Raw genomic sequence first — 12751 nt, forward strand, 5'->3', positions numbered from 1 at the left:
GAATTAGAGAAAGACAAAGTTTCTCACAGAAAATGACAGTTGAGCTAGGCCTTGATAGATTTTTGCAAGGCAGAAGAGTGGTGATCTTAAGTCAATTTAATAAATACAACTGAGTGCTAATTACTCTGCAAGGTATTTAACAATGAGTTAAAACTTTTGTCTCAGGGAATATATAATCTTAGTGAGGACAAAGGGAATGAGAAAATGGCTTTGAGTGAAAGTTTAATAGCAGGAGAGGTTCACACAATATGCTTTGGGGGCTGAAAGGGAGAAAAGAGATATCTTTGTTAAAAGAATGTCGAAAACTGACCTTCATGGAAGAGATCGCATTTGCAGAATATCTTGAAGAAGGGGATAGGTTTGGACATGTAGAAAGTGGGAGGGGAGTAGCAGGAATAGATAACAATAGGGGCAAATATACGGAGGTGAGATTTTATAGCTGCTTTCTGTGAGATGTAGTCCTGTTAGGTTAAAATATAAAGTTTGTAAAGAAGAAGTGGCAGGGGATAGGAGGTTGGAAAGGGGTCATGTTTAAGAGGGCCTTGAATTCCAGAACTTGGGAGTTTGTATTTAATGTTGTAGGTAGGTGGGGAGAACCACTGCATTTTTTTGGCAGGGAAATTGTGATCAGGCGCTATAGTCAGTTCATTTAGTGATACCTGCTTTGCCAAACCTAATTATCAGTGGACTTGGTTGATAATTTTCTCTTTGTTGAAATGCTTTTGTACGTGTTGTTTTTTAGGATATCACACTCTTAGTTCTCCTCTTACTTCATTAATTGCTCCCTTTTGGTTTCCTTTGCTGGTTCTTCCTTCCATGTCTCTGACCACTAAACATTGGCATACCCCAGTTCTTAGTCCTTGGACGTCTTCTTCTGTCCAGCTATACTCACCTTCAAATAACATCTATCGGCTGGCAACTCCTGAATTTCTGTCTTTAGCCCAGACCTTTCTCCTGAACTTTAGATTCTTTAAGTAGGCTGCTGGATCATCTGCTTTTGAATGTTTAGTAGGCATCTCAAACTTAAAGTGTCTAAAACCAAACTTTTTCCACCTTTAAACATATTCTTTTTTTTTTTTTTTTTTAACTCTGTAACCTTGGCTAGAGTGCAGTGGCATGATCTCAGCTCACTGCAACCTCTGCCTCCTTGGTTCAAGTGATTCTTCTGCCTCAGGCTCCTGAATAGCTGGGATTCCAGGTGTCCTCCACCACGCCAGGTTAATTTTTGTATTTTAGTAGAGATGGGGTTTCACTGTGTTGGTCAGGCCGGTCTCGAACTCCTGACCTCAAGTGATCTGCCTGCCTCGGCCTCCCAAAGTGCTGGGATTACAGGTGTGAGCCACTGTGCCTGGTCTAAACCCATTCTTTTTAAATAGCCTTCTTCATGTCAATAAATGACAATTCCATTCTTCTGATTGCTTATGACATAAACCTTGAAATCATCTTTATCTTGTCTCTCTGTCATATTCGTATCCAAGCCATCAGCAAATCCTGTCAGCTCTGTCTTCAAAATATATTAAGAATCTCACTATTTCTCATGACCTGTACTGCTGCTACCCTCATCCAAGACACCATCATGCCTTGCCTAGATTATTATAAAAGTTTCACAGGTGATATTTCCACTTATACCGCTGCCCCCTTTGAACAGTCTTTTCTCAACCCAGCAGCTAGAGTGAGCCTTTTAAACCGCAAGATAGATTACATGATTCTACTGAAAACCCTTTTATGCCTCCCATCTCACTCAGTAAAAGCTCAAGCCCTTACAGTAATCTACAGACTGTTATTACATAATCTAAGCTCCTTTTACCTCTCTTACCTAGTCTCCTATTACTCTCTCCCTTTTGCTCGTTCAGGCCCAGCATCACTGGCCTTCTTGCTGTTCCTTGAGCGTGCCAAGCATGCCCTTACCGCACCTCTCTCTAGGACACTTCCTGTACATGTCTGCTGTACTAACTCCCTCACTTCACTTAGAACTCTGTTCAAATATCAGCTGAACACAGAGATTTTCCTTGAGCAATACAATCCTCCACCACAAGAACTCCTTTCCCCTTACTCTGTTTTATTTTTTTTCCCAATAGACTTACTACCATTTGGTATATTTAGTTGTTTATTTTTGTGTTCTATCTTGAGAAATTTGTTATCTTCCTTAATAAACTGAAAGACAGAGATATATTCCTTATGCTGTTAAACTGGAAGCTCCACAAGAGCATGGACTGTATCTGGCTTGTTTATCATGTATCTGTAGTGCATTATGTAATTCCTGGCACATAGATATTCAGCACATCATTTTAAATGAATGAATGCCTTTTAACTTTAACAGAGAGGCCAGCTTGCAATTATTGTATGTGTGAGTGTACACATTTGTAGTAACTGTATATGATTAGATGGTCTTTCTCATGTACATTTAATAGAAATAATTTATCATCCATCTAAAAACTGACCTAAACATTGTTTAAATCAGCTTATAGGGTCAATCTTATTGCGTTTAACCTTTTACAAATCCCAGTGCCTCGTTTATTATATAAAATGGCATGGCATAAAGAGAGATAGGGGCATAAATCTGCATGCTGCTGTAAGAAGAATTGAATGGGAGTAGTACAGCATTTTGCTATGAATCAGCCTGCTGTGCTTTTAGATTATGCCTTATGGGACTTGCAAAACATTGCTATTTTAAACTTTAGTTATAAATTATCTTTTAAGGGATCATTTAGATATGACTTAGTAAACAAAGGTGGCCTGAACTGTCCAAGCATGAAATTACATTCATCTAATATACATAGCTCTTCAAAAGCTATACTTTGTAAAACGGTTGAATGACTTGACTCATTTACATGTTGTGATAGCCTAAACAGTCATTTCTGAGAATTATAAGCAAGTGTAAAAGACAAAATAGTAAAAGGTTCTAGATTAATTATGCAGCTATAAATCATAGATTAAGGAGCTCAATTATGTTTGTGCATTAATAACAAAACCTTGAGTGTGTTGGTGATTGTGTGACAAATATTTATCATTCCTTTCATATAGAGATGGCTTCTGCTTCCTCCACGGAGACATACAACCACATATCTTTGGGTCCTTAGGAGATTTTTTCTGTTCTTCCTGATTAAAAATATTGATAGAATTTAAATTTGAAAATTCATTGAGAATATAAACAAAAATAGAATTTATTTGTTTTATTTTTCTTAAGTGATTTTTTTGTTACATTTGTTCATACTGAATTCTGTGTAGATATGTTGACCTTTAATAACCGAGGTATTTTATGGACAAAACAATGCAAAAGTAATAATATATATATATATATATATGTTCACACACAATAACATGTCTTTTCACTCCTTCCAGCCACATTAACATAGTAAAACTTGTTTATTATGTGACACCAAGCTTTCACATCTCCATATGAAAACAGTAGTTCAGTTGAATTTGGGGGAAAAAAATCCACAGTTGTTGTCTTATTGTTCACAGGAAGGGAGGCAATAATAAGTTAATAAAGATCTATCACCGGGATGGTAAATATGGCTTTTCTGATCCTCTGACATTTAATTCCGTGGTGGAGCTCATTAACCACTATCACCATGAATCTCTTGCTCAGTACAATCCCAAGCTTGATGTGAAGCTGATGTACCCAGTGTCCAGATACCAACAGGTAAGATTATGGAAGTCCTTGCTAGCTATTGAGCAAGTCATTATTTAACAACCTTATTTGATTTTATTTACGAGTGTTATCAGTTTAAAAAAACTAGCCATTTTATTATTTATTTATTTATTTACTTTGAGACAGAGTCTCTGTTGCCCAGGCTGGAGTGCAGTGGCATGAATATGGCTCACTGTAGTCTTGACCTTCTGGGCTTAAGTGGTCCTCCTGCCTCAGCCTCCCCACTAGCTGGGATCACAGGTGCATACCACAACTTCAGGGTCTTGCCATGTTGCCCAGGCTAATCTTGAACTCCTGGGCTCAAGCAGTCTTCTCACTTTGGCCACCGAAAGTGTTGGGATTATAGGCATGAGTCATTGTGCCTAGTGCCTACTTAAGATTTTAGATATTTTTGGAACTTATTTTGTGGCTACCCTTCTATAATATCTTATTGCACGTACTTGTTACCTTGATATAAAAATACTTATGTTTATGTTTCCCACTTATACTTCATTTCTTAATTTTTAAAGTATTAATCATTTTGATGTGATTTAAAGGCTGATCTTAATATTATCAAAGGATTTGGTACATTTGTGTGCACTTGATATTAATACAGTGACTTAAACTTGTACAGTTGAAATACAGTTTAAAAATAATAGATAGTTGAGGTGATATTTTCCTTTAAAAAATAGATATGGAAAGAGTCACATGTCAGAATTGTTAACATTCTTTATTTTTTTCTTTACCTGTATAGGATCAGTTGGTAAAAGAAGATAATATTGATGCAGTAGGTAAAAAACTGCAAGAATACCACTCTCAGTATCAAGAGAAGAGTAAAGAGTATGATAGGCTCTATGAAGAATATACAAGAACATCCCAGGTTGGTATATTTATGTTGTTTTGACTAGTATGTGTGCAATGTTTTAGTTACATCAAATTTTCTATCATTCACTTGATGATCTTTAGCTGTTTTAATGTCTTAAAGGCTTAAACAGCCTTTTTGAAACTTTGATGATATAAATTCCCCTCTCTTCTTAATTGGTTAAGGATATAATTTTTATCAGTTAATATTAACTGGTCACAAGTGACAAAAGAACAAAGGCTTCAGATAGAAATTTAGTTTTCTTTCATGTGTATATAGGAACTACACGGGTGTTAGGGTAACTCCACTGTCCTCAGAACTTACGGGCATTTTCTGTCTTGATGCTTGGCATTCTGTGGAAGAGGGCTTACTCTAATACTGGCTGTAACAACCATATTCTAGTAAACAGGAAGGGAGAATAGGAAGGAGAAAGGAAGGTTCTCTATCTTTAAGATAACTTCCTAGAAGGAGCACACACTGCTTTCACTTTTATCCCACTGGCTAGAACTAAATCGCATGGTCATACCTAGCTACAGGTCACAGCTAGCTGTAGGGGAGGCTGAGAAATCTAGTTTTTATTTGGTCAGGTGTGCTCAACTAACATGTGGGGATTTACTGAGGAAGAAGGAGCTGATGGATGGAAATTGTGGGCTTACTAGTAGACTTAACTATATAGTTTTTAGATCATTAACTTTAATAACCAGTATTACTTACTTTTCATATTTATGATGTAGAGCAAAATTCTATAGAATAATTTAGTTTCTTTCCTTGGACTTCTTAGGCCTGACTACTTTGATTCTTTTTTAGCTAGACTTGGTTTAATTTGCCCTAAGTTGTCACATACTTTCTCAAAAGTGTTTGGAATTTTGATGAAGCTGGGTATCTTCAGAGAAGTTTACTTTTTATAATATTTGGGTAGGAAGTGGCTTAGGAAAATACATTTAACTGTATTTCTCATGTACATTCTCTTGGAACACAAGTTATTACTTTGAATATCAAATGATTTATAGAAGCATTAGTCCATGTTGATTCTACTTAATTCCTAGTGAGTTCTTAGTGCAACAGTAGCTTACCCTGGGCTCTTTCTAGTAGATAACAATAATGGATTTTTTAAGTGTTTACTTTCTATTTCATGAATTTCTGCTCTTTTTAATTTTTTTCTGCCTTTTTTCGGTTTAATTTTCTCTTTTCCTACTTCTTAAGGTGGAAATTTTGTTCATTCCTTTAAAAACTGTCTTTTCTGGCCAGGCGCGGTGGCTCAAGCCTGTAATCCCAGCACTTTGGGAGGCCGAGACGGGCAGATTACGAGGTCAGGAGATCGAGACCATCCTGGCTAACACGGTGAAACCCGTCTCTAATAAATTAAATACAAAAAATTAGCCGGGCGTGGTGCCCGGCGCCTGTAGTCCCAGCTACTCGGGAGGCTGAGGCAGGAGAATGGCGTGAACCCGAGAGGCGGAGCTTGCAGTGAGCTGAGATCCGGCCACTGCACTCCAGCCTGGGTGACAGAGCGAGACTCCGTCTCAAAAAAAAAAAAAAACAAAAAAACTTTATTTTCTACAATAAGCACTTAAAACAAACATTTTCCTCTAAGCACTGCATGTATGCATCTCACAAATTTTGTCATACTCTGTTTTCCTTATTATTCAGTTTTTAATATTTTCTCTTTTTTTGTGATTTCTTCTTTTGCCCCTTGTGTTTTTAATTTCTAAATATTTGGGACTTTCAAATATATTATTTATTTCTAATTTAAATTTTGTTGTTAGTAAATATATTCATTAAAGTTATATTCTTTTGACATTTATTGACCTAGATTTTATTTTATTATTGATATTTTGATGCGACAGAATCTTGCCCTGTCCCCCAGGCTGGAGTGAAGTGGCACCATCTCAGCTCACTGTAACCTCCGCCTCCCGGATTCAAGCAATTCTCCTGCCTCAGCCTCCCGAATAGCTGTGATTACAGGTGCCCGCCACCATGCCTGGCAAATTTTTGTATTTTTAGTAGAGACAGGTTTTCACCATGTTGGCCAGGCTGGTATCAAACTCCTGACCTCAGGTGATTCGCTCATCTCAGCCTCCCAAAGTGCTGGGATTACAGGCGTGAGCCACTTTGCCCGGCCAGATCTTTTTTTATTTTTATTTTTTATTTTACTTACTTATTTTTAAAGTAGAGATGGGGTTTTGCCATGTTGGTTAGGCTGGTCTTGAACCCCTGACCTCAAGTGATCGACCTGACTCAGCCTCCCAAAGTGCTGGGATTACAGGCATGAGCCACCGTGCCCAGCCACAAACAAAGCCATAAACAACTCTTTAAGAAGTTTATCTGTGATTTGAAGAGAATTTTGGAATAAGAGTGCTTTTTTTTCAAAGTGTTGTTACCAGAGCTTGCTTATATGCTGCTAAGAAGGAATCATTAGACTGGGAGAGTTAATAATGTAAAAGGGGCTAGCTGATACAATAGAGTGAAGGACCCAGAAAGGAAAGGGAGCTGAGACCCAGAGCACATGTGAATAAAGGGAGGCTTGGAAGGGAGAGAAGAGGTGAACAGGTAGGTTTATAGTTTTGGTGGCAGGTGTAGTGGTATAGTGACATTGTTTATGGGGGAGGTGCTGACTTAATAGTGATATCAAATACTTTTCCCTTTGCTGTTCTACTTACCGATATATATACCAGTGTTAATAAAATCTAAATTATTAGTGTTTTCTTTGAAGATCCAGGGCCAGAACTTGATAGGTAATTTCTAACCTTCAAGGCAAGGGAGCTAAGGCTATCCACTATAATTTAAGAGTTGTAGAATTAGTACCAAGATATTTGGCATATGGGCATTCTAGTTAGTTTTTAATATTAAGATACATATGATGTAATCTCAACTGTATGGACTATCACAAGGTTCCAGCCTCCCTCATCTGTTAATCCTCTAATGTTCTAGCCCTACTGGGCAATTACTAATCCTTGAACATGCCTTGTTATTTTATGTATACATTATACCATGCCTCCTTTGTGCAGTGCTGCATCTTCTTCCTCTATCTCAGTTCTTTAAGACCTAGCTTAAGTGTCACCTCCTCTGTGAAGTCTCTGTAAAGCAATAAATAACTAGTTAATATCACTTGGTTGCCTCTTCCATGACATGAAACCAAACCTTATTAGAGTTCAGAAATCTGTTCCACCTGTATATTCTGAGTCTTAGAGGGCAGGCTTCATGTTTCACAAATCTCTATCACCAGATGGTAATTTCTGTGTAGTGGATTCTCAGTAATCAATTGTTGAAAATGACAAATGCTTAAACTGGGTGTGTGGTGCCCTCCTAGTCTCAACTAGTTGGGAAGCTGAGGTGGAATGATCCCTTAAGCCCAGCATTTCAAGTCCAGCTTAGGCAACAGTTTTAAAATAACCCACCCGCCCACCCACCAGCAAAACCAAAACCAAAACCCACCCCAGCCTAATAAGTGCTAGATAATGTAGGAATTATCCCATAAGCATCAAAACTTCTAGAATTATAAACATTCAGGTAGCAGTTTTTCTAGACCCTTAGGCATATTTATTGCCTTTCTAAAAAACAAACTGAACAAAATTTAACCTTCTGAAGATTTTCGGGGAATTGTGATTCAGATGTTTTTTTGTTTTTGTTTTTGTTTTTTTTGAGACAAAGTCTTGCTCTGTCGCCCAGGCTGGAATGCAGTGGCACAATCTCGACTCACTGCAACTGCTGCCTCCCAGGTTCAAACGATTCTCTTACCTCAGCCTCCTGAGTAGCTGGGATTACAGGCGTGTGCCACCATGTCTGGCTAATTTTTGTATTTTTAGTAGAGACGGGGTTTCACCATATTGGTCAGGCTGGTCTCGAACTCCTGACCTCGTTATCTGCCCGCCTTGGCCTCCCAAAGTGCTGGGATTACAGGCGTGATCATCTTATTATTCTTTTTTTTTTTTTTTTGAGGCGGAGTCTCGCTCTGTCGCCCGGACTGGAGTGCAGTGGCCTGATCTCAGCTCACTGCAAGGTCCGCCTCCCAGGTTTATGCCATTCTCCTGCCTCAGCCTCCTGAGTAGCTGGGACTACAGGCGCCCGCCACCTCGCCCGGCTAGTTTTTTTTGTATTTTTAGTAGAGACGGGGTTTCACCGTATTAGCCAGGATGGTCTCGATCTCCTGACCTCGTGATCCACCCGTCTCAGCCTCCCAAAGTGCTGGGATTACAGGCTTGAGCCACCGCGCCTGGCCCATCTTATTATTCTTAAGTGCATTGGACTTTAGCAGCTATTTTTCCCCTTTTCGTTTTCTTCTAATCAGATTAATCTACTGATGAATCTGTTTGGAAAACTAAGCACATACTTTAGAAATGAGAGTAAGAATAAATAGACTTTATAAGACTCTTCTGGGAGTAAGTCTCTGTGCTTTGGTGCATGGACTCTTTAGCTCTATCCATTCACTCTTTCAGCACCTTTTGGGGAATAGCACTATAATAGGTGCAAAATCGGCCGGGCGCGGTGGCTCAAGCCTGTAATCCCAGCACTTTGGGAGGCCGAGACGGGCGGATCACGAGGTCAGGAGATCGAGACCATCCTGGCTAACATGGTGAAACCCCGTCTCTACTAAAAATACAAAAACCTAGCCGGGCGAGGTGGCAGCGCCTGTAGTCCCAGCTACTCGGGAGGCTGAGGCAGGAGAATGGCGTGAACCCGGGAGGCGGAGCTTGCAGTGAGCTGAGATCTGGCCACTGCACTCCAGCCTGGGTGACAGAGCGAGACTCCGTCTCAAAAAAAAAAAAAAAAAAAAATAGGTGCAGAATCAGAATTTGGTCCTTGTCTTCAAGGTGTTCAGGGTTAATCTCTCTTGGCAGCTCAGAGACCTTTCTGTGGTTCTTAGCGATATATTTCACATAATGGTTCTTTTTCATTTATTTATAGTTTTTTAAAATTTTTAAATTTTTTATTTTTTACATGGAATCTTGTTCTGTCACCCGGGTTGGAGTGCAGTGGCGTGATCTTGGCTCACTGGAACCTCTGCCTCCTGGGTTCAAGCGATTCTCCTGCCTCGGCCTCCTGAGTAGCTGGGATTACAGGCACCCGCCACCACACGCCTGGCTAATTTTTGTACTTTTAGTAGAGACAGGGTTTTGCCATGTTGGCCAGGCTGTCTTGAACTCCTGACCTCAAGTGATCTGCCTGCCTCAGCTTCCCAAAGTGCTGGGATCACAGGTGTAAGCCACCACGCCTGGCCTATTTTATAGTTTAAATGATGTATTTTACATATAGGTAATAGAGTGGGGGTTGAATAAAAGCTCTTGTTTTAGTCCTCCTAAACAAGGGGAAAGACTTTTGAAAGACTAGGTGTTATATGGGATTACATTAACAACTAGAATTGTAAAATTTAAGACCAAGGTTAGAAGAAAATAATAAAGATAATGAAGCCTGTGTTTTTTCTTTGTCTCTCCTGTAGGAAATACAGATGAAAAGGACTGCAATAGAAGCTTTTAATGAAACAATTAAAATATTTGAAGAGCAGTGTCACACACAAGAACAACATAGCAAAGAGTATATTGAGCGATTTCGCAGAGAGGGGAATGAAAAGGAGATTGAACGGTAAGTACTTAGTACTTCCAAGGGCATCAGTGAGACAGGATTTCTTTTCTTCCCCAATAATTTCTGTCTTGTTTGCTTTTGCCCCTCAAACTGCACAGCCCTACAATTGGAACCACTTGCTGTTTCCACTAATGGCACCAAATTGAACTTCTCTCTCCTCTGCTCTTTCTTCATTCTCCCAGATTAACTCCTGCTTATCCATTAGGACTTCAGGTTAGATACCATCTTTTCTAGAAATTGTTCCCTGATTCCGGAGACCAATTTAGGGGCTGTATTTTGGGTCCCTACAGTGTCTGGTCCTGATCCCTAGTGTAACATTTACTGAATGCCATGCCCACTCAACTGTAAACTCATCGAGAGTAGGCATTGGTGGCTTATTTTCCCTGGTAGCCCTAGTACCTACGTATGTATGGGAGTACATAATGGGTGCTCATTTAATATTTTTTTGAAATGGCATCAACTTTGGCAGCAGTCTGAGAATAAATTGTAGTAGAACAAGACTAGGCAGGAACACCAGCCTGACTTGCACATGACTGCAGCGGTTGTGGTCATCAGGTTAAACGATAATGAGGGCCTGGACTAGAGAAGTAGCAGAAAAGAAGCGGGAGGTCATGGGAATGCTAGGGACTTTATGCCTGACCAGATATGGTAGGTGTGGGAGAAGTCAAAGATTATCCCTAGATTTCTGGTGTGAGAGACTGGAAGATGGTGTTTTTCACCCAAATAAGAAGTACATGAGGAGAGTCTAGGGTTGGAACCAGTGAGTTCGAGGTTCCTGTGAGAACACAAATGGAGCTCACTAGGGAGCGGGTAGCTGATTATTTGGATTTAAAACTTGGTATAGAAAGGATTTGGAAGGCATAGGTGTGTAGCTGATGGTAGATGCTAAGAATGAAATTACACAGAAATAATGAGTGGCAGGAGAAGTAATGGATTTGATAACTAAAAGGATATTGAAAGCCTGTCAAAGCAAATTTAGCGGAGTATTGAAAGACTAAGCTAGATTGTAGTGGGTTGAGGAGTGCTAAAATGGGTCATAAATATAAGTAATTAATATGCAATGGAAAAGCAAAATTATTTCTCATATTAGGACCACAGTATTAGTGTATTTCTGTGTGCATGAGTTTAGAGCTAAGTGCTGTGAGGCAGTGTAGCTTAATGGCATGAGTTTAGAGCTAAGTGCTGTGAGGCAGTGTAGCTTAAATGATTAAAACTATGGGCTTGAATTCTGAATTGGCCATTTTATTAGCTGTATAACCTTAGGTGAATTACTTAACTTTTTTCAGTCTGTTTTCTCTTCCATAAACTGAATAATATCTTGTTGGAATGCTAGAGGATTAAGTAATATATATCTTGGCACATGATGGGCTTTCAGTAAATGATAATTATTTATTATTTGAGATGGGGTCTTTCTGTGTTGCCCAGGCTGGAGTGCAGTAGTGCCATCTTGGCTCACTGCAACCTCCGTCTCCTGGGTTCAAGTGATTCTTGTGCCTCAGCCTCCTGAGTCACTGGGATTACAGGCGCCCACCACTATGCCTGGCTACTTTTTTGTATTTTTTAGTAGAGACGGGGTTTCGCCAAATTGACCAGACTGGCCTTGAACTGCTGACCTCAGGTAATCCACGCGCCTTGGCCCCCCAAAGTGCTGGGATTACAGGCTTGAGCCACTGCGCCCGGCCTAATGATAATTATTATTAACGATGAAGAAACAGAAAAGGATTTGTAGTTTTGTTGCAGAGGGAAGTAAAGTAGCATGATAACGTTTTGTTTTATTTTATTTATTTATTTATTTTTTGAGACAGAGTCTTGCTCTGTCGCCCATACTGGAGTGCAGTGGTGCGATCTCGGCTCACTGCACCCTCTGCCTCCGGGGTTCAAGTGATTCTCCTGCCCCAGCCTCCCAAGTAGCTGGGTTTACAGGTGCGTGCCACCACACCTGGCTGATTTTTGTATTTTTAGTAGAGACAGGGTTTCATCAAGTTGGCCAGGCTGGTCCTGAGCTCCTGATCTCAGGTGATCCACCCACCTTGGCCTCCCAAAGTGCTGCAATTACAAGCATGAGCCACTGCGCCCAGCCTATTTTATTTTTTTATTATTTTTTGAGGTAGGATCTTGCTCTGTTGCCCAGGCTGGAATGAAGTAGCATGATCATGGCTCACTGCAGCATCAACCTCCTGGACTCAAGGGATCCACTTGCCTCAGCCTCCCGAGTTGCTAGGAGTAAAGGCAAGCGCCACTGCTCTGGCTAATTTTTAAAAATCTTTTTGTAGAGATGGGGTCTTGAACTCCTGGGTTCAAGCAATCCTCTGCCCTCAGCTTCCCAAAGTGCTGGGATTACAGGTGTGTGTCCAGTCTGTGAAGTTTTAATAGTAATATAAAGCCACATATTGAGTGACAAGGGAATAATGTAGACAGTTGTTACCATAAGGGTTCAGATCATAGCAAAACTTTGTGTGTTGGAAAAGCTTATAGCCATCATCTGTTGAGTGCTTACCAAGATAATGTCAGGAAATGTTCTTGTCTTTTACATCTATTGTCACATTTAATTAACAGAAAATCCCAGTGAAGTGAGTACTGTTGTAGGTACCCATTTGTATTAGTCCATTTTCATGCTGCTGATAAAGACATACCTGAGACTGGGGCAGTTTACAAAAGGAAGAGGTTTAATTGGA

The 12751-nt window shown here is 39.9% G+C and overlaps 1 protein-coding gene across 4 annotated transcripts in view; it reads left to right on the top strand.

Annotated features, from left to right (window-relative positions):
- PIK3R3 (phosphoinositide-3-kinase regulatory subunit 3) overlaps positions 1-12751 on the top strand; it is a 142822-nt gene that overhangs the window by 109601 nt on the left and 20470 nt on the right. For all 4 annotated transcript variants that reach the window (XM_033226583.1, XM_033226582.1, XM_033226581.1 and 1 more), the window contains 3 exons: positions 3466-3646; positions 4389-4514; positions 9934-10076. In XM_033226583.1, the coding sequence (XP_033082474.1) occupies positions 3466-3646; positions 4389-4514; positions 9934-10076 (450 nt within the window). The remainder of the gene's footprint in view (positions 1-3465; positions 3647-4388; positions 4515-9933; positions 10077-12751) is intronic.

Source organism: Trachypithecus francoisi, unplaced genomic scaffold, assembly GCF_009764315.1.
Source record: "Trachypithecus francoisi isolate TF-2019V2 unplaced genomic scaffold, Tfra_2.0 Lachesis_group12, whole genome shotgun sequence".
NCBI lineage: Eukaryota > Metazoa > Chordata > Mammalia > Primates > Cercopithecidae > Trachypithecus > Trachypithecus francoisi.